We start from the raw sequence: 25,211 nt of genomic DNA, 5'->3' as shown, positions 1-25,211 counted from the left end.
AGAGTGGTTCCAACACCACAATGCAATTTTTTTATGTTACAATGGCCCTGATGGTCACTGACAGGTCAATATGACTGCTGAATCTAGTTGAGACTGTTTTTTGTTTATCTGAACTACAAGAAATTGGGAGGGGAAAGTGGGGGGAACAGATGGGCAGCAAAAGTTGCAATGTTCCAGCCAGGATGGAAAAGGGAAGGGGTAGAGCTTGAGGCCTTTGTTCCCTATTCTAACTTTCCTCCCTCAAATGTAGTCTTTCTCATTCAAAATATCTTATTATACTCTACTCACCTTTCTTGTGATGATATGAGATGACAAAATGCCTTCATGATGACATGAAGAGTGGTGAATGAGACATTACTAAGAAAAATAAGTGTTACTTGAACACAAGCACTCAGACACTGCAACAGTCAGTCTGATAACCAATCTGATAACTTAGACGGCTCCTAAGTGACTAATGGGAGGGGAGTATATACAGCGTGGATACCCTGGACAAAGGAATGATTCATGTTTTCAGTCCATGGTTGACATTGGGTAACTGAAATGGCAGAAAGCAAAACCATAGAAATGGGGGGACTGCTGTAGATTGAAATAAATCAGAGGCTCTTTACGAGAATTGCACATAAGCGGTGTTTGAAGGGTTAGAGCCAGAGTGTGTGTTGGTGAAGGAGTAGGAAGTAAAGTCTGGTTAGAAGATTATTAGTTGGTAAGACTGAGTCCTTTTGGGAGTCTAAAAATTACATTTTGTCCAGGAAACCCAGGAACACTTGTATTTTGCTTTTGACAGATGTTCTTTTCCTCAAACTTCCTGAGGGAGAATATGAGTACAGGTCAGGAATCAGCAAAGCATAATAATGTTTTATTTCAACTGAGGTTCTGGTTCCAAATGACCTTGTAGGCTCGACTTCATGGAGCCCTCCATTTGCCCAGGTTAACTCTAGTCTGAATCTCAGACTTCACTGCTCCAGGGAGATGAAGTCCTTTTTACTTGGGATAACAAAAATGGAATGAGGAAGCATTTGCCCCATTGCTTGTAGAGAATATTTCCTTTTCTATCCCAAGGCTTTCTCAGGCAGGGCTAGTCTAAGTCATGGTCCCACATATGGAAGAAGAGAGGGGAGGAAGAGAGAAAGAGAAAAGGATATGTTTTCTGTTCCTACTGCTCAAGCTACTTGGAGGAAAGAAGCAGAAGAAAGGCCATATCCTTGTGTACTTGATCTTTAACTAGACATAATGATGCCACCCATTTAAACAGTGGCCAGTAAAGTGTCCTTACAATTGAACAACATTATCGGTACTCCTCTTCTTAGCAGAGGAAAGAACCTTAATATTTTGGGCAGTGTGAAGGAGGGAGATTTGAAGACAGGAGACCATGAGCTCCTACTGGGACGTCACAGATGGGATAAGATGAATTAGAGAGGATCGTGAATACCAAACAGAAGAGGTTCAACTTTTTTTTTTAGTCCTTATCTGAGGCCACCTGGCATGGCTCAGTGGTTGAGCATCCACCTATGATCCAGGAGATCAAGGTTCCATTCCTGGTCAGGGCACATGCCCAGGTTTCGGGCTCGATCCCCAGCAGGGGGTGTGCAGGTGGCAGCCGATCAATGACTCTCTCTCATCATTGATGTTTCTATCTTTCCCTCTCCCTTCCTCTCTCTCTGAAATCAATAAAAAAGTGTAAAAAAAAATTTAAAAAAAAAATTTTAAAAAAAACTTCACCTGAGTCCATGCTTAGAGACAGTAAGGGAGAGAGAGGGAGGGAGGGAGGGAGGGAGGGAGGGAGGGAGGGAGGGAGGGAGGAGGAGGAGGAGGAGGATGAGAGACAGAGAGAGAGAGAGAGAGAGAGAGAGATCGGTTGCCTTCTGTACACACCCGGACCAGGGTGGAACGCACAACTCAAGTATGTGCCCTGACCAGGAATCAAACTGGCAGCCTTTCTGTGCATGGGACAACGCTCCAACCTGGCCACTCCAGCCAAGCAGAGGTTCAACGTTTTTTTTAAAAAATTCAATTCTCATTTCATGTTGAATGTTAATTTTCATTTTAGGAATTGGAGAATGACACAGCTTTTCAGCAAGCTGTGAGAACCAGTCATGGCAGAAGACCTCCAGTAAGTAAATAATTTTTATTGTGATAAAAAACACATAACAAAATTTACCACCTTGACCATTTTTTAATGTACATTTCAGTTAGTGTTAAATATATTTATTCTTGCCCTGTCCTGTTTGGCTCAGTGCTTAGAGTGTCCGCCCGCAGCACTGAGGGTCGCAGGTTTGATCCCCGGTCAAGAGCGTGTAGCTCAGTTGCAGGTTCGATCCCCAGCCCCAGTTAGGGCACAGGCAGGAGCCAACCAATCGATGTCTCTCACATCAATGTTTCTCTCCCTTTCTCTCTCTCCCACTCCCCCCTTCCACTCTCTAAAAATCAATGGAAAAAAATATCCTCGGGAGAATTAACAAATATATATATATATATTTTTCCCCTCATTATTATGAAACTGATCTCTAGAACCTTTTCATCTTCCCAAACTGAAAACTGTCCCCATTAAACAACTTTCCTATTCCCCCTCCTCCTGGCCCTGGCAACCACCCTTCTACTTTCTGTCTCTATAAAGTTGACTACTTTTGATATATCATATATGTGGAATCATAAAGTATTTGTCTTTTTGTGACTGGCTTATTTCACTTATTATAATATTCTCAAGGTTCACCCATGTTGTGGCATGTGAAAGGATTTTCTTCCTTTTTAATACTGAATAATAGTCCATTGTATGAATACTCCACATTTTGTTCTGTGGATACTTGGGTTGCTTCCACTTCTTAGCTATTGTGAGTAATGCTGCTGTGAACATGATTGTGCACATAACATTTTGAAACCTTGTTTTCAATCCTTTGGATAGATACCCAGAGGTGCGATTGCTGGATTATATGGTAGTTCTATTTTTAATTTTTTTAGGAGCTTCCTTTTTCCTTTCCATAGTGGCTACACCATTTTACAATCCCAGTAACAGTGCACAGGGGTTCCAATTTCTCCATATCCTTGCCAAAAAATATTATTTTCTATTTTTTGAGAGTAGCTATTTTAATGGGTCTGAGGTGATTCTCTTGTGGTTTTAATTTACATTTCTCTGATGATTGATGATGTTGAGTATCTTTTCATATGCTTATTAGCCATTTGTATATCATCTTTGAAGAAATGTCTATTCAATTTCCTTGCCCATTTCTTAAGTAGGTTATTTGATTTTTTGTTACTGTGTTCTAGGAGTTCTTTCTATATTCTGGATATTAACCCCTTATCAGATATGTGATTTGAAAATATATTATCTCATTCGGTAGGTTGCCTTTTCAGTGGGTTGACTGTGTCCTTTGATGCACAAAATTTTTTTGTTTTATGTAGTTCCATTTGTCTATTTTTGCTTTTGTTGCCTGTGCTTTTTGTGTCACATCCAAGAAATCATTGCTAAGTCCAATGTCATTAAACTTTTCCCCTGTGCTTCCTTCTATGAGTTTTATAGTTTAGGTTTTATGTTTAGGCCTTTTATTTATTTTGAATTAACTTTTGTGTGTGGTGTAAGATAAGGGCCTAAATTCATTTTTTGCATGTGGATATCCAGTTTTCCCACTATCACTTGGAAAGATTGACCTTTTCCCATTGTGTGGTCTTGGCACCTTGTTGAAGATCATTTGACCATATACATGAGGGGTTTTTTCTGGGCCCTTTATTCTGATTCATTGGTCTGTTCTGTTTTTACAGCAGTACCACACTGTTTTTGTTACCATAGCTTTGTAATCTGTTTTGAAATCAGGAAGTATGAGTTCCCCAACTTTGTTCTTTTTAAAAATTATTTTGGCTATTCAGGGTCCCTTGAGATTTCAAATTCATTTTAGGATGAATTTTTCTATTTCTTCAAAAAATGGCATTGGGATTTTGGTAGGGATTGAATTGAGTCTGTAGATTGCTTTTGGTAGTATAGACATTTTAGCAATATTAAGTTTTCCAATCCATGAACATGGGATGTTTTTTCTTTAATTTCTTTTAGCAATGTTTTGTAGTTACATTTTAGATCAAATAATATTTTATGCTTTTGAGAATATAAATTCTATTTATGTAAGGTTTGGAATATGTTTACCTAAATCACTCATTGTTTGAAAAATATTTGCCTTTCTAATTTTTAAAGTTATATAAATATTGATCCTTCAAAACAGCAGAGCTTAATTTACAAATTACTCTCTTGGATTAATGGTCCTCCATTAATTAATATTCCATCAGTACCTAAATTGCTAGAGTGATTTTCTTCAGTATTATTAAAATTTTTGTGTATGTCATGCAAAGCATAGACATCTGACTTGCACAGTGTATGGAATCTGCCAAGTTTTTGTAGTTGAAAACAAACAAGGTTGGTACTAAGTGAAATAGTGAGATATAGAAAGTTTTGTAAGAAAGGGTGTAAGTTGTTATGGGACCATAGCAACTTATTTGTCACTGGGACAATCAGAAGAGACTGATTAGGGTAAATTTACAGTTGAATGTTAATGGGAAGAAAGGTACGACAAATGAGGGTGTAAAGTGAATAAAGGAGGAGACAGTAGGATCACTTTATCTGAAGAGATCTTACCAATGCTTACAAAAAACAAAAAACAGATTTAGTCATTTGTAAATAGTTAAAAAGAGTAATAGCAAAAAAGATATATATAGATATATATCTTTCCTTCAGTTTGTTCTCATAGAAAAAAGTCCTGAGACCTTACCCTTTTCAGCTTTTTGTAAGACCTATTGTCTGTCAGTTAGGTCAAGTTTTTAATGTGTATGTTTTTAGTATCATATTTTTACTGATTTGGGGGAGGGGGCCATTAACTACTTATTAATGAAAAAGATATGGTCAAATTTTACACTATGATTGTAGATTTTTTTTTAAGTTTTTTGCTTTACATATTTGGAGCAAAAATATTTAGAAATGTTATATTTTCATGGTAAATTGAGCCTTTTATTGTTATGAAACACCTTTCAATCTCTAGTAATGCTGTTTGTCTATTTTGTTAGATATTAGTATATTGATATAGCTCTACCCACTCTCTTTTGTCTAGTGTTTTCATGATATATCTGTCCTGATCTTTAACTTCCAACCTTTCCATATCCATATCCATATATTTAAGACATGTTGCTTATTAGGAACATGTAACTGTTTTGCTTTATAAATACAGTCTGATAATCTTATTGTTTTAGTGAAGTATATAGTCCATTTGCATGTAATGAAATTACTGGCTTGGCTTAAATTTATTGTCTTACTATTTGCTTTTCAATCTTTCTGCCTCTTATATTTCATTTTCTTTCTTGCCTTCTTTTGTTTTGTTTTTTTATTATTCCATTTCCCCCCACTGTTATCTTGGGAGTTTACATCTATAACCATTCTCTTAGTGTTTTCCTAAAGATTATAATGTTCATCTTTAACTTATTAAAGTCTGGTATAAATTAGTGTTTTACTGCTTCTTGGACAATGCTAGAATTTTACATTATTTTCAGCTATTTTTCAGTTCTAGAATTTCTATTCTTTTTTTTTAATATTTTCACATTCTCTGCTGAAATTATCAGTCTTGTGTTTTAGTTCATTGAACATACTAAGCATAGTTATGTTCAGATCTGTGTCTGATATTTTCATTATATGTATCACCTTCTGGGTTTCTTTTCATTCTTTTGTTTTTCTTGGCTCTTTGTTAGGTAGTCTTGCCTCCTATATGTCTGGTTGTTTTTGAATGAATGCCAGACATTGTAAATGAAAAATCTGAGAGATAATTTAAGGCTATATGTCTGTGCTTTCCAGTATGATAACCACTAGCCACATGTGGCGAGTTACAATTAAGTTTTTTAAAATTAAATAAAATTTAAAAATTCAGATCCTTGTTACACTAGCCACATTTCAAATGCTCAGCAGCCAGCCACGTATGGCTAGTAGCTATCTCATCAGACAGGGCAGGTATTGGATGTTTCCATCAGTGCAGGAAAGTTCTACTGGATATGATAGCCTGAAGTGATCTCATCTTTTACTAGAGAGAATTCACTCTTGCTTATGCCCCTAAAGGCACTAGAAATCCTGGGTTACCCTGATCCTGTTGAGTTTGAGATGATTCTAAATAGGAACTTTAGTCCTTATGAGGGCTGGTATACTTCTAACTTACTTTTCAGTCTTAGCCTTTTGAGATCAGTCTAAAGTCAGAAGGATTACAAGGGCAGCCACCTTCGCCAGCCCCAAACTTCGATGTTTAAATGTTTATTTCCTCAGACCTGTTAGTGTACAAAAAGCTATGTATAGCTTCTCAGCCATGCCTTTGGAACAAATAGATGGTTGTAGGAGAAAACAAAACCTAATGCTGGCTCACCTCTCCAGCCTTCCCTTTTCCTCATCTGGAGACTTTGCAGTTCTTCACTGCCTTAATGGTTCTCTAATATATTCAAACTGATATTTTACAAAAACATTTTTGTCCCCAGCTTTTTAATTCTTACTGGCAATGTTATTTAAAACTAGTCCATCATAGCCAGAAGTAGAACTTCTCTATTGATGTTTTAATCAAATATTTCAAACAAATATGCCTAACAACTGACCAGTTTCCCTACATGATCCTGTTTGATTTCAACTATAATTTTGTGATCAACATATATACCTTGGATCCTTATTTCAAAGATGAGAAACTTTAGGTTCAAAGAGATTAAATAAACTCAGCTAATAGAGGAAAGCTGAGATTTGAACCCAGATTCTCTGACTACAAATCCTGTCTATTGTTAGACCTAGTGGCTGGCAGTAATAAGAATGCATGATGAATGATGGCAGCAACCATGAAAATTGATCTTTCCTAGTGGCACTTTGGGTCATTCTCAAGTCCCCTTTCTCCTATAAAATTAATTCCAGAATAGTCTCCTTCTCAATGCCTAAAATTCCTGAGCTCCTTAATATGTAGGATAATTTAAAAGGAAATTATTCTAAATATTGTATAAACATTTCTCTATTGATAAGTCTATATTTCCCACTTTTTCCAGTTTTCTATTATGTAGCTTAATCTGAATTCTATTAACTATGTTTTTTTCCCCCCTCCCCAAGATAACTGCTAAAATACCAAGCACAGCAGTTACTAGACCTGTAGCTACTGGATATGGGGTAGGTTTTCTTAAGGTGAAAATATTAAGATGCTTTATCTTAAACATAAGTTCACTTTAGGCAGTTCTAAGCAATTTGGGCTATTTTTCTGTCCATGACCCAGATATATTTTCTATTTTGAATAGTTATGAACATTATAAAAGTCCTATTTGATTAATAGCTTTGAATATTCTAGTCATTTTGATTGTAAATATATCATAAAATATTTTATTATCTTGTTCTATTTGTAAACCTTGTGTTGATTGACTCCCTTTCATTTATTTATATAATATGACCAAGTTTCATGTGTATTCCATTCATATATTTTGTGTGAAGTTAGATGTAATATAAATGTAAAGATTGTAATTTTTAAAAACTTATTAATTAATACATTAAAAAGTAAAATTTAAGAAAAATTTCAAAGGCATATATTTGGGCCTTGCTTTTATTTGAGATTTTTGGAGGAAAGATGCTATATAAAAATCCATAAAGGAAAATCTTTTAAATGTTGCCCAAATTTGGATGTTTATATGAAATAACAGAAGAATGGGAGAAACATAAGTGAATGAGGTGCTATATCATTTTCCAGTCCTTATGATAGTATTTCTTAGAGGTCAGAAAAATGGTTTCAGAACCTAGAGGTCCAGGGCAGTTGCCTTCATGCTGTCCCTTTATATGAATGAAGAAAGTAACCTTATATATAATATAACTGTGTGCCATATGAAACTTGCTTTTATTAATCAGCCTACACATGTATTACTTATAAATTTGATTTTTGGTGATGTTTCAGAACAGGAGACAGCAAACATTTGCTGTGAGAGGCCGGGGCGTTTAGGCTTTCCAGGTTAGACAGTCTCTCCTGCAGGTACAGGAATCTGCATTCCTAGTGCAGGAGCAGCCACAGACAAGCATGGCTGTGTTCCAATGAAACTTTATTTACAAAGACTGAGGATTGTAGTTTGCTGATGCCTGCTTTAGAGTTTTACTGTTTGACCCTATGTCCTCAGATGATACATGGAAAAAAATATGTTTAGGTTCATTTGCCAATAGAATGAAGAAAAAAGTTATGAAAAACTTTTATAACTTTGTTTGTAAAATAAAGTGTAGATTTTTTTTGGAATTGTTTTAACTTAGTTTTCTGTTTACTAGTCCAAGACATCCCTGGCATCATCAATGGGAAGACCGGTGACAGGGGCTGTCCAGGTATCTCTGTCATGTGGTTGTTTATTTGGGGCCTCTCTTGTGACTTAGAATATTACCAAGGTTTTCTTTTTTTTATTATATTATTTAAAATGTTAAAGAAGATATTATTTATGTAATGACCCTGATTCTTTAAAGTGTGGGCTACAGGTTGGACTGTTTGAAATCTTTGGAGGCAGTCTCTGGACTTACCTGAGGTCTCAGATGGGATCCTACTGGGGAGTGGACATGAACTGATGGTTTGCTTGTATGGTGCACTCTGGTTTACAACCATGTCTGTGGTTTCTCTCATGGGCATAGAGGATACCAACCAAAAGTAGGGGAGTAGCCAGCTAATAGGCTACATAAGGTGCTACGTAAAAATCCATGAGTTTTGGGTTTTTTTTTCTTTTCAAACAAAGTAAGCCCAGTTAATCAAGGAATTATAGTTATAGGAGAAAGGGAAAGTAGAGACAGGATTGACACACAGGAGCAGAAGCAGAGAATAAGTAGATAGTGATTAAAAATCAGTATTAAAAATTGCAGTTATATTAAGGTATGTGTCATTTGCAGAACTGTAAATACTTTTAAATGATTCCTATTCTTTTAAGGATGGAGTTACTAGACCTATGACAGCAGTGAGAGCAGCTGGTTTTACCAAAGCAGCTTTGAGAGGTTTGTCTCTTAATTTTTTCAGAGCTTTTAATATTTCTTACTGTTTTTGTATGTGTAAATATTATTACCATTTAAAATCTAACATGCCATTGATTATAAGGTGTGCCATTATTTTAAGTACCATAAGAAAGGAAAGGGGTGATGAAAATACTCTGCATCACAACTGGGATATAGTTCCACTGGCAGTAATTTGTTAAATTGTACTGAATAAATTGTACATTACAATTTTGTGTTTTATTTTATATAAGTTAGAGCTCATTTTTTAAAATTAAAGGTAAAAATAGTATTTTTTTTACATGATAACTTAAATAATAATTTTAAAATAAAATTTTTAGGACAAAAATTAATGTTTATTATACCAGCAAGGACAATTAAAAAGCCAATACCAGGTTATTACTCACATGATTGATAATTTAGAGTTCATAATAGGGATAGATTACTGTGAGGGAGGAGTAAATACTGAGAGATCGTCTCATTTTTGTTTTTGTATGTTAACACACATGTTTTATTTATGCAAAAAGTTTTATGTAAAAAATCTCACCAATTTCTTGATGTACAAAATATTTATGTAGACATAATAAATGTCCTGCCTACTTGATAAATAGGTAATCCAAGTCACTTAATAAATAATTAAATAACTTGTGCAAGGTTTTATATTTTCTTCAGTTATACTGGGTTGCAGATTAAATATGAACTTTTGAATTGTGTCTCAGGCTCTGCATTTGACCCCCTTGGTCAATCAAGGGGCCCTGCTCCTCCTTTGGAAGCCAAGAATGAAGATAGGTACGTAAGTCCTTATGCTGTTGTTTCATTGTTGTTGTTGTTTTTTTCCAAATAAATAATTTTTAAGTATTTTAAAAGTTTGTTTCAGCAGAATAGTAATTATGATATCATCCCAAGTTCTTGGAATAGCAAAAGAATCAAACCTAAGAAAAATAGCCATGTGTATACTGTATAGTTTTATTATAATATTATTTGACTTGAAGATATATTTAATTTTTATGGAGCCCAATATTGATTCTCTTGAAGGCCAAACAGGGTTGTAAATGTAATAAAATATGCTTATTTTAAAAGAATATTTCAGAGAAAAGAATTAAGAGAACATGAAGTCAGTCGTATCAGTATTGAGAAATTTAATTTTTACTGAATTAACTTAGTTTTGTGCTAGTGGTTAGAAAGTAGCCAAAAACTATGGTATAAATTCAGCTGCATATAAGTACTTGTATCTAGGTTCCTTTGATGTGTACATTTTACAAATAGTTTTAGAAGCAAACACTGAGTACTCACTGGGTGCCAAGCATTGTGCAGTTTTATAGATAAATGAAGAATGAGCTATTATTATCATTAGTTTGTAGAGAGAGAATATAAAGAACAGAGATCTTGACTTGGTAGCACTAATAAATGGCAGGACTGAGATTTGAAACCAGGCTATTTCCAGAGCTCATGCTATTAACCACTGCACTGTTTTGTTTCTATAAAGTAGGTGTTATTAAATTGTAATTCTTAAATCCAGTATTAGGGCTTTTGTTTAAATTACATAATTTCCATTTTCAACTAACAAAGATCTCTATAGAAAATCAGTTTATTTTGTATTCTAGTTAATGACAGCATGTCTGCTAATAAAAGTATGTTATTTTTTAAAAATATTATATCATTCTGGATCCTTTTAGCTGCTAACAACAGAAGACACATCAGAAACACACACACAATAAGAACATCTGTTATGTTATTAACAGGAAGTCTGGAGGAAGGGCAGGTCTAGGGATGGTTAATTTAACTTCCCAGTAACATCAGCCCTGGTTCATTTTCCCTCTGATTCTCTTGGCTTTTCTCAAGAGCCTGCCCATCCTTATGATGCCAAGAGTGCCATTAGAGCTCAAAATTTTCAGAATCAGAACATTGATAAAGCCTAGCTGGAATCAGAAAGTTCCAGTCTCAGGACCCTTTTAAAAAAGCAAAGAAAATCTCTCTAGGACCCTCCACCCCAAGAAGATGTGCCTTCACTTCTCATCACTTGCCTATGACTGAACCAAACATTTGGCAACAGAATGAGACTTGACGAGTGTAGATCCTGCATGCAAGGAAGGGTGGATGGCAGGCTCTTGTGTGGGTTGGGTCCAGCACTGTCTGCATACAGAGTCCATTTTTAAATTTTTTTTGGCATTTGATATGGACAGGTTAGTTACTTTGAGTGTCTTCATAGAGTTCTCTTACAGATTTTTGCTTTAAAATTTTACATTGATATTTTAGGTTTAGTAATAACAAACTGTTGGCAACCAGAAAATAGAATTCTATACTTCATTGTAACCTTTATGAAACCACCATCTATTATGCTCATTTATTAGTTAGAATTTTGCAGATCTTTGTAAACTCATAAAATTTATATTCCACCTGATGAAATTTGTAGGCAGGTTCCAATGAAAAATATAATTCTGTAGACAAGGCTATGCTGTTAAGTTTATTCCTGTATTTTTTAAAGTCACATTTCTGGAGGGTTAAGAGAAATACAATGTGTTCCGATATACTCATGGTAAAATTTTATCTAGGCACTGATGTGCATTCAGAGTGTTGTATTTTGCTGAAAGAAAGTAGGAGCAAAAAGAAATTTATGTCATTTTTGAAAGGTGACTGATTTGAGGTATTGTGTTTGCCACTAATGGAGTCAGGGTTTTTAAACTTCTCACCTTGTTAGAAACCTTCTCTTCAGTACCTATCTGGTAGTAAATAATAATTACTGTATTATTTCTTTTATGGGGAGCTTCAGTTTTCCTAACCACCATATAAAGTTTCCATTTGGCCCAGCTGGTCGTGGCTCAGCGGTTGAGCATCAACGTAGGATCCAGGAGATCAAGGTTCAATTCCCAGTCAGGACACATGCCCGGGCTGTGGGCTCGATCCCCAGTGGGGGGGCATGCAGGAGGCAGCCGATCAATGACTCTCTCATCATTGATGTTTCTACCTCTCTCTCCCTCTCCCTTCCTCTCTCTGAAACCAATAGAGATTTATTTTTTTTTTTTAAAGTTTCCATTTGTCATACATCTGAAAAAAATATCTGCTTTCTCTTGGAGATAATAATACAATAGCATGGCTCCTAGACTTACCTTACTGGGTTTAAATCCTGGCGCTCTAACTTTCTAGCTGTGTGATCTTGGGTGTAGCACTTAACTTTCTAAATCTCAGTTTCCCTATCAGTAAACAGAATAATGATAGTACTTGTATTAAATGTGGTTATGAGGATTAAATGCCACAATTAGGGTAAAGCATGTAGCTCAGTGTGAAATTATACTTACACTAAGTAAATGTTAGCTATTTTCACTGTTATTCTGAATAATTACATAATGTAATTGTTAAAAACAATAGTACATTTGCTCCTTAATGCCATTTCTACATTTGTCTTATCTATGACCTATTCATGTTGAAAAGCACATATAATGGAAATGTTAAAAGTAAGTTTAATTTTAGTATACATCATTAGAGGTTGAATGATTACCTGCTTTCTTCTTTGATAGTCCAGAAGAAAAGATTAGACAACTAGAGAAGAAAGTAAATGAGTTGGTTGAAGAAAGTTGTATTGCCAACAGTTGTGGAGACTTAAAACTGGTAAGTTTATAAACTAACAGGATTCAGTATTATGAAGTGTGTATATGTATATATCTGGTTTTGTATGTGCATACATACAAGTATCTGTATAGATAAATATTTTTTGTTTTGCTATTGATTGGCCTTAGAATTTTCACTGAAGCAATTATTTTGAGAACCTGCAATTGTAACTACATAAGCTCTGATGTTAGACCAGTTGACTGATTTTATAATTTTTGACATTAGTCATTTTGGTAGGGGAAAAAAATTGTAATGTATTTGTTGATTAAATTTTGAAGCCTGGTGGACTAATGGATTAGATTCAGCCTGCTCAAAGGCATAGCTAACATCATCCGCTCACAGTGCTGAGAGCTCTCTTTTATTTAAGTCTCACTACAGTAAAGTATTTTTTCCTAAGTAGACTGCAAAATCATGGTTTGTTTGTTGGGAATCCTACTCTGCTTTCTTTTTTTTTTTTTTTAATTATTAAATATTTTCTTTTAATTTGCTTTTGTTCATATTACTTTGATTGTTATACTATATAAATATAATTTCTGTGACTTTAGTTATCGGATTAATGACTACCATTAGGGAAGAATGTTCAATATGAAAAGCTACTTTTGTTGCTGATAAAACTGGTGCCTTTTTAAATCTAGTTCTAAAAAAAAAAATCTCCTGTTGCATTAATCTGTGTATGGTTAGTCTCAGAGGAATAGAAAGTTCCTGGCATTCTAAGTAGAATGTGAGAGCCAAACTAAGCATCTGCCATAACATTGAGTAGCAGTTATCCTGTGACTTGTCTAGATTTTGGGCATCCCAGAAACCAAACAAATCCATCTAAATTCCTATCACATAAGATGGAATTAAAATACCCAAAGATTGAGGAGTTTGGAGGAAAAAATAAAATCAAAGGCATAGTCAAACCTAAAAGTAGTGGAAGGCATGGTAATGAAGAGACTGGACTTGGGGCAAAGCTACTGTACATTTTGTCCCTCAGACTCCCTCTTCTTTTCCAGAATAAACACATATTTTTATGATGGTGAGCTCCAGTTTAAGCAAATGGTCTGGCTTCTTTTGTTGTCAAGGAGAGTGTGTGTTAAGGGTACTGCCGGGCCCTGGGCATCCAGGGATGGGTATGGCATCCAACCAGCTACATGCAGGTGTTTCCCAAATGTACAGATGCTCATAATGAAGGCTCAGAGTATAAACTTGATTTCAGGCCTTAGAAAAGGCGAAAGACGCAGGAAGAAAAGAGAGAGTGTTGGTGAGACAACGTGAGCAAGTGACAACTCCAGAAAACATCAATCTGGATTTAACTTACTCAGTAAGTATGCAATACCTGTTGAGTAAAATTATTTTGCCTAGGATTTGTAGATTCCAGAAGTCTTTTATCTTTTATATTTTATATTTGTTGTTTCCTTTTATTTTTAAAATCTTATTGAACCTCAGATGCCTAGAATTAGATTAATGATAATCTTTCTTTGAGCAAGAGTTCATGAGACACTGTTGTCTTTGGTCTGTGTCAAGATCTCTTTATAAACTTTATTTATTGATTGACTTAGAGAAAGAGAGAGAGAGAGAGAGAGAGAGAGAGAAAGAGAGAGAGATATTTGTTGTTCCACTTATTTATGCATTCATTGGTTGATTCTTGTATGTGCCCTGACTGGGGATTGAACCCACAACCTTGGTTTATGAGGACCACATTCTAACCAACTGAGCTATCTGGCCAGGGCAAAGATCTTTTTTTTATTTAATTTGTTGATTAGTTGTCTTTAATAACTTAGTAAGTGCTCACAAACCACCAGCCAATGGCTATTTCTTGAAGACTGCTGATATTTATGCTCTGTTCAGTGTGGTTTTACTTTAATTAGATTCTAATGTGGACTTTTTGGCCTGTGATTTTCAAGAACTTCAAATGAGGCAAATAAGACAATGTTCTGTAAGGGTAGTAAAAAAAACCAAAAAACTAATTTCTAGCAAAATTTCTTTAATTCTAAAAAGAGAGTTCCTTGATGTTGATAGAGCTGTTTTAAAGGGTATATTTTTAGTGGGAAAAGTTGTTATGTGTCAAACACATGGAAAAAAGTACGTATGAAACTAAATAAGAATTTTAGATGTTTACTATTTGTAGCAAATATTTTTCAATTCCATGATCAATTTACAATGATCATTTTTTTACCTCTAGGGAGATAACTTGCTATAACTTAATAACTTAAATTATAATTTTGCATGTAGAGAATTACTATTCAAATAAAAGTTTAAGATATTCCTACATGAAGTTTAATTTATATTTATGAAGAGAATTTGGTTCACTATATTGCTTATTCCTTTTATCACTAGCAACATTAAGAAGACATGATTATTCTGTGTAGGTCTTCCTGAGATTAATGGATGGCAAATACTACCTAAAATAGAAAGAATACATAGGAAATTAAGGTGAAATTCAGAGGTCAGCCTTACCTATCTGAATGTTCTGGTTCATTTGGAATGCAAGATTTTCTGTCTACTTCATTTTCTAATTGGTTGGGTATCTTGATATAAGCAACTAACTTTGTTATATGACTTTAATCTCTAGAAAGGTTATAAGCAAAAGGGGCCTAAAATGGTTATTATGTGTCTGTTTGCAATATTTTTCTTCCTTAGGTTCTTTTCAACTTGGCCAGTCAGTATTCAGCTAACGAAATGTATGCTGAAGCACTAAACACATATCAAGTTATAGTGAAAAATAAGATGTTTATCAATGCAGGTAAGTGTTTATAGTCAGTTTGTCTAGTAAGTTTAGTTCTTTTGTGGTGTTCATTTATGTTTCCTCACTTTATGGTTTCTTACAATGAAATGACCTATGCTCTAAAATAAATTTGTTATTTATATAGTGGTGTCCTGCTTAAAGATACAATTTATATTAAAATCACACAAATGCAAATGAGGAAATATAGTTGGTATGAGGTATATTACCTAATAGTAAACAAAAAATGTGCTCTGTCATCACAGGTAGAGTGAGGCATGGCAACCCCATCAAGTGTGCTTCCCCTTGTATAATTCATTCCCAAGAGACTATTATTTATATCTAGCATGCACATTGTGTAGTTTTTGATAGCCGTATTAAAGTTTATTAATATCATTTTTTGAATGTCATATTAAAATGTATGTAACATTATTAGTCTAATTTTAAAATTCCACGTTTTTCTTAGGAGAACACAACTCCAGTTTTCTAATGTAAATCAGTTGTTTTCTAGTTGTATTTTTTAGGAATCCATCTGTCTTAAGTTCCATTTCCTCACATAATTAGTTTGTGGATATGTGAAAATAGTATGACTATTCTAAAGGGAGAATTTTAGGTAATGCCTGAACCTTTATAACTTGAGAAAGCTTCAAATAATATGAATTATGGTTATCTAAAATATCATAGAAAAAAAATGAAAAACAGAATATTATATATTCATTTATTTTTTAAATTAGGAAGATTGAAAGTGAATATGGGAAATATTTACTTAAAGCAAAGAAATTATTCCAAAGCCATTAAATTCTACCGGATGGCATTAGATCAAATTCCAAGTGTCCATAAAGAAATGAGGTGAGTTTACATAATGATAACTTGTAAAATTTGTGTTATTTTTCAGAAACAAGATAACTCTTCTGACCTGTTGTCAGTGGGTTGAACATTTTGAGGTGTTTGTACATGAGAGGTGTTAGATTTATGTGTCTGTACTTGCACACATTTGTATAATGACAAGTTAAAGGTTAAAGGCATAATATGTGACCAATTGAAGTAAAACTAAACTACTTGCCCTCTATAGGGGATAATCACCAAATGCAGCTAATTGCCAACACAAAATCTAACTTAGTCCTTTAGTACATGCCAGACTCTCGAAAACAAGGCTAGAAATTTAGACACTCTGACATTGGTGCTATAGATTGAGAGTGAAATCTTGGGAGGAAGGGATTGCTTTTGAATCTGAGAAGACAGGGTTGGAGGGGGAAAATGGGATACTTTCTATTCCTACAATATTTTGAGAGCAGACACAGTAAATTACCTTATGGTCTGGTAATAAATTCAGGAACATAGGTTTCCAGGATATTTACTGGTCATAATTTCCCCTAGTCCCAGTACACTCCCTCTGTGAAACTTAATTATGTGTAAATGCCACCTTTCGTGATCATTTGTTTTTAAATTATGCACGACATCTTATCAGTAAATACCTGGCTTATAAAACGGTGCCCTTAAAGTACTTTTAACCCCAGGTGAGGCCAAGAATTTGAGCTTTTTAGAAGGTAATAATAATAGACAGCATATATTAAGTATTTAATAATCAGGAATCAAAAGGTGCTGTAGTGCCCTGGCAGTGTTTCTCAGTGGTTAGAACATTATCCCGCACACCAAAGGGTTGCGGGTTCAATTCCCAGTCAAGGGCACATACCTGGGTAGCAGGTTGCATTCCTGGCCTGGCTCGGGTGCATAAGGGAGGCAACCAATCAGTGTGTCTCTCTCACATCGATGTTTCTCTCCTCCCTCCCTCCTCCCCTCCCTCCCTTCGTTTCACTCTCTCTAAATTCACAAAAAAAAAAGTGCTATAGTAATTAAGTTGAGGGAATAAGTATTGAGAACAGGAATAGTAAGGAAAGACATTATGAAGGAGGTGTACTTGAGATAAATGACTTAAGTGAAGAGGAAAGAAGGGGAAACATTCCAGACAAAGGAACAACACAAGAAGAGTCAAGGAAATCCGTGTTCATGATCTGGTCAGAGAATTATGAATGAATGAATGAATGTAGTTGAAATAGAGGGATTATGTTGAGAAGTAGTTAGAAATAAGATGGGATCGTGGCCTTTAGAATGTCTATAACCAAAAGACGGGCAATAACAAGTACTGAAGAGATGCAGAGAAATCAGAAACCTCATACATTGGTGATGGTACAGCCACTTTGGAAAATAATTAGGCAATCTCTTAAAAAGTTAAACACAGATTTATTGTATGACCAGTGGTACTGTATGTACCACTCTCAGGTACATACCCAAGAAAGTGAAAACATGTCACAAAGGATCATATATGAATGTTTTTAGCAGCAGCATTCATAATTACCAAAAGTGGAAACAATCAGTGTCCATCAAGTAGGCTATGGATGAGTTAAATGTGGTGTATTCATACTATTTGACAATGAAAGGAATGAAGTGCTGGCATATGCTACAATATGAGGAGCCTTCAAAAGATTCTGCTGATTGAGAGACACCAACACAAAAATGTAACATTTGCATGAGTCCGTTTATATGCAGCATCTAGAAAAGGCAAATCCAGAAACACAGGTTAGGGCCCTGGCCAGGTAGCTAAGTTGGTTGTCACATATAAGAATAATCAACTAATGAATGCATAAATAAGTGAAAGAACAAATCAGTACCCCCCCTTTCTCTCTCATCAGTCAATCAATAAAGGAAAGGTTTATGTTGCCCAGGGCTGGAGGTGGTAATGGGAGTGACTGCTGATGGACATAGGTTTTCTCTTTAGGGTGATGGGAATGACTTAGTAAGAATACAGTTATAGTTCCACAACTGTATGAATATAGTAGTAATCATTGAAGCAGGTACTGAAAACAAATAAATTTTGTGATATGTGAATTAAGCCTCAATAAAACTTCAGCAAAACAAAGCAAAAAAAGTCAAGTAGAATAGAAAAGAAGGGAACTCTGTGGAATGTCTTGACTACGGTACTGAAGAGTTCAGACTTAATGCTGATCCCTGTTTATTTCTCTTTAGGATTAAAATTATGCAGAACATTGGAGTTACATTTATTAAAACTGGCCAGTACTCTGATGCCATTAATTCATTTGAGCACATAATGAGCATGGCACCGAACCTGAAGGCTGGCTTCAACCTCATTCTCAGTTACTTTGCAGTTGGAGATCGAGAGAAAATGAAGAAGGCTTTCCAAAAACTGATTGCTGTTCCATTGGAAATTGATGAAGATGATAAATACATTTCACCAAGTGTGAGTATGGGAAAGACTGTGGTAACAAGACCTTAGTTATCCATGCTTTTCTCTTTCCAGAAATGAAAAAGTTGGAGTGGATGACTTCTTAGGTTTCTCCCAGCCCTATATTAATGTATTTTAATTAAACAAGATTAATTAATGCATTTTATCATTTTTATTTATTATTTAAATTAGCTTGAGAATAGGGTGCCATTGAAATAGGGTTAGAAAGTATGGTTAAAACAGACTGTACAGTTTTAGTTAGAACAAAAAGAATATTAGGAAAAACAGGATTACATGCCAGGACATCTATAATACTCTCAACAATAAAAATAAATTAAAAAAAAAGAGTAATAGCCCTGGTCGGTGTTGCTCAGTGGTTAGGGCATTCAGAGGACCATATGTGAATGTTCATAGCAGTAGCATCATAATCAACAAATGTGGAAACAGTCAGTGTTCATCACGTAGACTCTGGATGAATGAAATGTGGTGTATTCGTACTATGGAATATGGCCCGCACACCTAACAGTCATGGGTTCAATTCCCAGTCAAGGGTTGCAGGTTCAAACCCGGCCCTGGTCAGGATGTGTGCAGGAGGCATCCAGTCGATGCCTCTCACATATCAATGTTTCTCTCTCTCCTCCTCCCTCCCTCCCTTCCAATCTTTCTAAAAGTTATTGGAAAAAATATCCTCAGGTGAGAATTAAAAAAAGTAAAATTAAAATTAAAAAAGAGTAATATAAAGCCTTTTTTATTGTTTCTTTAGTCATTGTTGAGCAGCGGGAACTAAACCATATGTACTAAATACATCAGGAATGAAAAGAAGTAATTCTTCATCCTTATTCACAGAATGCAGCATAATATAAAAGTCATATTTTCAAAGACCTGAGGAAATTTACATAAAGTGAAAAATACTCATACATGAACATAACCTGGAAGGAAGTATACCAAAATAGAAAAAGTAGTTTCTGGAATGAGATTTTTTTCTTAATGCTTTTAAAATATTTTTCACATTTCTTACACAGAAATTATTGCTATGCCACGATTATTTTACATTAAGTCAAACCATATGAAATTGCCTGTATTTATAAATCAAAATAGTATAATAATATCAATTTCATAAGTCAAATTTAATAGATTTTCTTAATAGATTTTAAGGGCATTGCAGCTCTGTTGTTGGCTCCACCACTCAGTACTTATTCTCTTGTGCCTCAGTTCCTTTATATATAAATTATATGTAATTATAATAACCTACCTTATAGGGTTGTGAAGGTTAAATGAGAGTATGCATGTGAAATGCTTAAAACAGTACCTGGAATATAGGAAGTTTTGAGTAAATGTTAACTATTATATGTTAATTTCATAATGAGAAAAAATATATGTTGTAAAAAAATAAGTATTTTTAATAGGGAGTAGAGATATGGCTTATACTAAGTAACTGATGATCATTAAAGCATTTGTATTTGAGTTTATAATTGATAATATCACACAGCTTCTGTGTAGTTGGTCCTTTTCTGTCCAGCCTGACGTTTTTATCAGCTGCTCAGAATCTGTGTTAGTTCACTGGAAAATGTGACAGGTAATCAGAAATAAGAAAAAGAAGTTCTACTTTACATAAGGGAAAATGATGTAGAAAGATTAATTTACTGTTAATTTTCTGCAACTACTTAGTGGTGAGGTTGATTAGAAATCCAAGTTCTTGGTGTTTATTTCTGAATTATTAATTTTTTTCCCAATTTTATTTTCCAGGATGATCCACATACTAACTTAGTGATTGAAGCTATAAAAAATGACCACCTAAGGCAAATGGAACATGAAAGGTAATATTTGGGGCACTTAATAATTAAAATCTGATAATATTGGTTAAAGTTGTATAAAAGACTTGAATGTGCATATGATTATTTCTTTCAAAGCTCATTATATGCAATGTATTTCTTGAATAGTCCTGTTTTTCACCATTTCTGTACTTCACTGGATTCTCTTTTCTCCTTTACAATAACAGCAGTGCTTGTTTGATTCCAGTTATTCTTCCTCAGTTACTCTTACTATTTCCTTGTAATTCGCTTTTCCTCTGCATTTGGGCAATATTGGAATTTTGTTTATATTACCTTTATTTTTGTAAATTGTATCTTTATGTGTTTTTGTCCAGCTTCCCAATTAAATTTCAGCTCCCAAAGACAAAATTCTTTCTATTTTTTTTTTTCCTTCCTCCAGTATGGTACCTAGTCTCTGCCAAGTATGTTTTGAAACTTCTAATATTTATTGAATATGCAACAGGTATATTATTAGTATATCACATGATATACAGGGCCCTTATATTTTTTTTAATTGTAGTAAAATACACTTAACATATAGTTTACCATCTTAACATAATTCTCATGGTTCAGGAGTGTTAAGTATATTGACAATGATTTGTTACAAGAACTTCCTCATCTTCCCAAACTGCAACTCGGTACACATTGAACAACTCTACAGCATACCCTCACCAGCCCCTGGCACCCACCTTTCTACTTTTTGTGTTTATGAATTTGTCTGCTCTAGGAACCTCATATTGGAGGAATCACATTATTTATCCTTTTGTGACTGTCTTATTTCACTTAGCATAATATCCTCAAGGCTCATCCATGTTGTAATGTGTCAGAATTTCCTTCCTTTTCAAGTCTGTATGATATTTCATTATATGTATGGAGGGCCCTTAATCTTTAGGAAGTAGTTTAACATTAAAAATAAAACGGAGATTCTGCCAATAATACGCCTGGTAAGGGGTTAATATTCAAAATATATAAGGAACTCATACAACTTAACAAAAAGAAGACAAACAATCCAATTAAAAAATGGGCAAAGGACCTAAATAGACACTTCCAAAGTGAATATACAGATGGCCAATAGACATATGAAAAAACACTTAAAGTCACTAATCATCAGAGAGATGCAAATTAAACAACAGTGAGATCACCTCACACCTGTCAGAATGGCTACCATCAACAGTTCAACAAATGACAAGTGTTGACAAGGATGTGAAGAAACAGGAACCTCATACACTGCTGGTAGGAATGCAGATTGGTGAAAAATAGTATGGACTTTCCTCAGAAAATTAAAAATGGAACTGCCATTTGATCCAGTGATCCCACTTCTAGGGATATGTCCTAAGAAACCCGAAACACCAATCAGAAAGAATATATATGCACCTCTATGTTCATAGCAGCGCAATTTACAATGCTAAGATCTGGAAACAGCCCAAGTGCCCATCAGTAGTTGAGTGGATAAAAAAGCTGTGGGACATTTATACCATGGAATACTATGCAGCTGTGAAAAAGGAGGATCTCTTACCCTTTGAAACAGCATGGAGGGACCTGGAGAGTATTATGCTAAGTGAAATAAGCCAGTCAGAGAAAGACAAGTATTACATGATCTCACTCAAGAATTTATATGCATATATGCATAATCCATGGACACAGATAATTGTGTGGTCAAGGCCTGGGGAAGGAGTAGAGATGAGGTAGAAGGGGTCAATGGGGTAAAAAGGGGACATCTCTAATACTTTCAACAATAAAGATTAATTTTTTAAAAAAGTAGAGGAGCCCGGCCGGGCGTGGCTCAGCGGTTGAGTGTTGACCTAGGATCCAGGTGATCGGGGTTCCATTCCCGGTCAGGGCACATACCCCGGTTGTGGGCTTGATCAATGACTCTCTCATCATTGATGTTTCTATCTCTCTCTCTCCCTCTCCTTTCCTCTCTCTGAAATAAATAAAAATATATTTTAAAAAATAAAATAAAATAAAAATAAAAAGTAGAGGAAATATTAAGAGGTACAAAAAACTGCTGAATAATAGAGAGGGGGATTTAGATTTGATTTATCAAAACCTTTTTGGCCACAGGCATTCTCAGCTGATCAGTATAGCTTCCAACACTAAGTACTTGAAAGCAGCTCTGTGGGCATCGCTGAATACTAAGAATCCTTGCTGACAGAGTGCTTGAGCACTTGCTATATGTGACTAGCACTTTGCTGAATCCTTTCCGTGGATTATCTGGTTCAATCTTTACCTCATCCCTGTGGAGACTGTGGCATTTCTTTCTCTTGGAGAACATTAAGAATAAAGTGAATCTTTTTTAGAACAGCTCTGGCTGCCCTGCTCAGGGTGGATCTAAGAACAGGAAGCGATGGTTGGAAGGACACAGCAGCCTGTCTCTGTGCTGCACACTTGCATTGACTTTTCTGAGATCATGGCTCCAGGGGAGTCTGCAGGGATTCCATGTCACTTGTTGCTCATGTCCTCACTGCATTTCCGTACCTCCCGTTGCCAAGTACTACACTGATTCTTGGTTACAATGAGTTAGAATACTCAAAGCAGAGAAAAGGGAAAACGATGAAATTGCTTTGTTGCATTTTGACTGTGTAAATTTCACAAATCTATTTGCTTGGCTGGCATGATTCCCCATCTGTTTAGGAAAGTCATATTAAATATAAATGAAGGTTAAGTGATTAATCTGATTTTCCCTCATTGTCATGATTTAGAATTTAACGAGGCGTCTGGACACTAGTAAAATTAACTTAGAGTCCTAAAAAATGTACATGGTTTGTATATAAGATGGCTCCACCTACATCTTCATTCTGACTGCTATAAACATGTTATGATTAAATACATTCTTATTCAACAACAACAAAAAAATAGAAATTAAGAGTAGTTTTTTATTTATTAGACATTATAAACATGCAATTAAAGGCATTTCAACAAAATAAGCTCCAGGTTCAAGTGGCTTTATCACTACATTCTACCTAATACTTGTAAAAGAAAGAGCACAAATCTTAATAAAACTCTCCAACAATAAAAACAAAAAAGACAAACGTAATAACAAGTATTGGCGATATCACACCCACTAGTATGACTGTAATAAAAAAAGACAGATTTGCCCAGCCGGCGTGGCTCAGCGGTTGAGCATCTATCTATGATCCAGGAGGTTGTGGTTCAAGTCCCGGTCAGGGTACATGTGCAGGTTACGGGCCCGATCCCCAGTCAGGAACATGCAGGAGGCAGCCAACCAATGACACTCTCTCATCTTTGATGTTTCTCTCTCTCTCTCTCTCTCCCTCTCTCTGAAATCAATTAAAAAATATTTTTTAAAAAGACAGATGTAATAAGTATTGGTGAGGATGTAGAGAAATTGCAATTTTATATGCTGATGGTGGGAATGTAAAATGGTACAGCCACTTTGGAGAACAGTCTGAAAATTCCTCAAAAGATTAAGCCAGCAATTTCTCTTCTAGGTATGTACCCAAAAGAAATTAGAGCATATATCCACACAATAACTTACACACAAATGTTCATAGCATTATCCATACTATCTAAAAAGTGGAAACAACCCAAGTATTCACAACTTATGGATAAATAATACATGGTCTATCCATACAATGTAATAGTATTTAGCCATAAAAAAGAATGAAGTACTGATATATACTACAATACATGTGAACCATAAACATTATGATAAAGAAAAGAAGCCGGTCACAAAAGACCACATATTCTGTGATTCCACTTACATGAATGAGGCAAATCTATAGAGACATGTAGTAATTCAGTTTTACTGTTTACCACACAATATTTCTTTAATGGCCATTTGCTTTAATGACCACAGACAGTGCAGGTTATGTAATATCAGCTGCAGAGCTATTTTTCTGTAGAGATTCTCTTCCTTTAATTTGTCAGCATGTGTCATAAAATAGAAAAGTGAACTGTTGACTCAGAAGGCAGTCACAGCTTCCATTTCCTAGTCCTGATTTTCAACCTGACTTACAGGTTTCTAGTGTAGCTGTTCACCATTCTGCAGGCTTCATGGTATGTTAACTTTGATACATAATTTTTACACTTAAATTTTTTTACATTTTATACCATGTTTCTTTATAAACTTTTTTTTTTTGTTTGATATAGAAAATCCATGGCAGAAAAATACATCATGACAGCTGCAAAACTCATTGCTCCTGTAATTGAAACATCTTTTGCTGTAGGATATGATTGGTAAGAGGGAAATTCAGTATAACTGGATGGGTATGGTATTTTCTTTTCATAATTTATATTTTTATTGGTTAAAATTTTATCTGCTATGATTTGCAAATATTTTCTCTTATTTTGTAGGTTGTCTTGTCATTTTGTTGATTCTGTCTTTTGCTGTGCAGGAGATTTTTAGTTTGATGTAATGTCACTTGTTTTTATTTTGCTCCTTGTGCTTTAGGTGTCATATCCAAAAAGTCATTGCCAAGACCAATACAAAGGAGCTTTTTCCCTTGTTGTTTTTTTCTAGGAGGTTTATGGTTTTCATTTCTGATTTTATTTACTTGAGTTTTTTCTCTTTTTTTCCAAGATAGTCTAGCTAGAGATTTGTCTGTTTTGTCCATCTTTACAAAAAACTAGCTCTTATTTTTGTTCATCTTTTCTATTGTTTTACTAGTTTCTCTTTCATTTATTTCTTCTCTGGTCTTTTTTCTTTGTTATTTCTTTCTGCTAACTTTGGACTTAATTTGTTTTTATATTTTTAGTTCCTTGAGGTATAAAGTTAGGTTGGGCGCTTTTTTTTTATGGTTTTTTTCTTAATGTAGGCATTTATTGCTATAAACTTTCCTTTTGGAACTGCTTTGCTGCATCCCATAAGTTTTGGTGTATTTTGTTCTCAATTTATTTGTTTTAAAATATTTA

General features: G+C 34.8%; 1 protein-coding gene across 5 annotated transcripts in view; it reads left to right on the top strand.

Annotated features, from left to right (window-relative positions):
* IFT88 (intraflagellar transport 88) overlaps positions 1-25,211 on the top strand; it is a 132,479-nt gene that overhangs the window by 18,154 nt on the left and 89,114 nt on the right. For 3 of the 5 annotated variants that reach the window (XM_081129766.1, XM_081129764.1, XM_081129762.1), the window contains exons 3-14: positions 2,048-2,110; positions 7,091-7,147; positions 8,276-8,329; positions 8,917-8,980; positions 9,694-9,763; positions 12,490-12,580; positions 13,779-13,883; positions 15,203-15,305; positions 16,019-16,133; positions 18,309-18,540; positions 20,272-20,342; positions 24,450-24,536. In XM_081129766.1, the coding sequence (XP_080985892.1) occupies positions 2,048-2,110; positions 7,091-7,147; positions 8,276-8,329; positions 8,917-8,980; positions 9,694-9,763; positions 12,490-12,580; positions 13,779-13,883; positions 15,203-15,305; positions 16,019-16,133; positions 18,309-18,540; positions 20,272-20,342; positions 24,450-24,536 (1,112 nt within the window). The remainder of the gene's footprint in view (positions 1-2,047; positions 2,111-7,090; positions 7,148-8,275; positions 8,330-8,916; positions 8,981-9,693; positions 9,764-12,489; positions 12,581-13,778; positions 13,884-15,202; positions 15,306-16,018; positions 16,134-18,308; positions 18,541-20,271; positions 20,343-24,449; positions 24,537-25,211) is intronic. The other 2 variants (XM_081129765.1, XM_081129763.1) reach the window with 1 other exon arrangement.

This window comes from Miniopterus schreibersii, assembly GCF_964146895.1.
Source record: "Miniopterus schreibersii genome assembly, chromosome: 2".
In the NCBI taxonomy this organism is placed as follows: Eukaryota; Metazoa; Chordata; class Mammalia; order Chiroptera; family Miniopteridae; genus Miniopterus; species Miniopterus schreibersii.
This window is presented reverse-complemented; position numbering and strand designations above follow the sequence as displayed.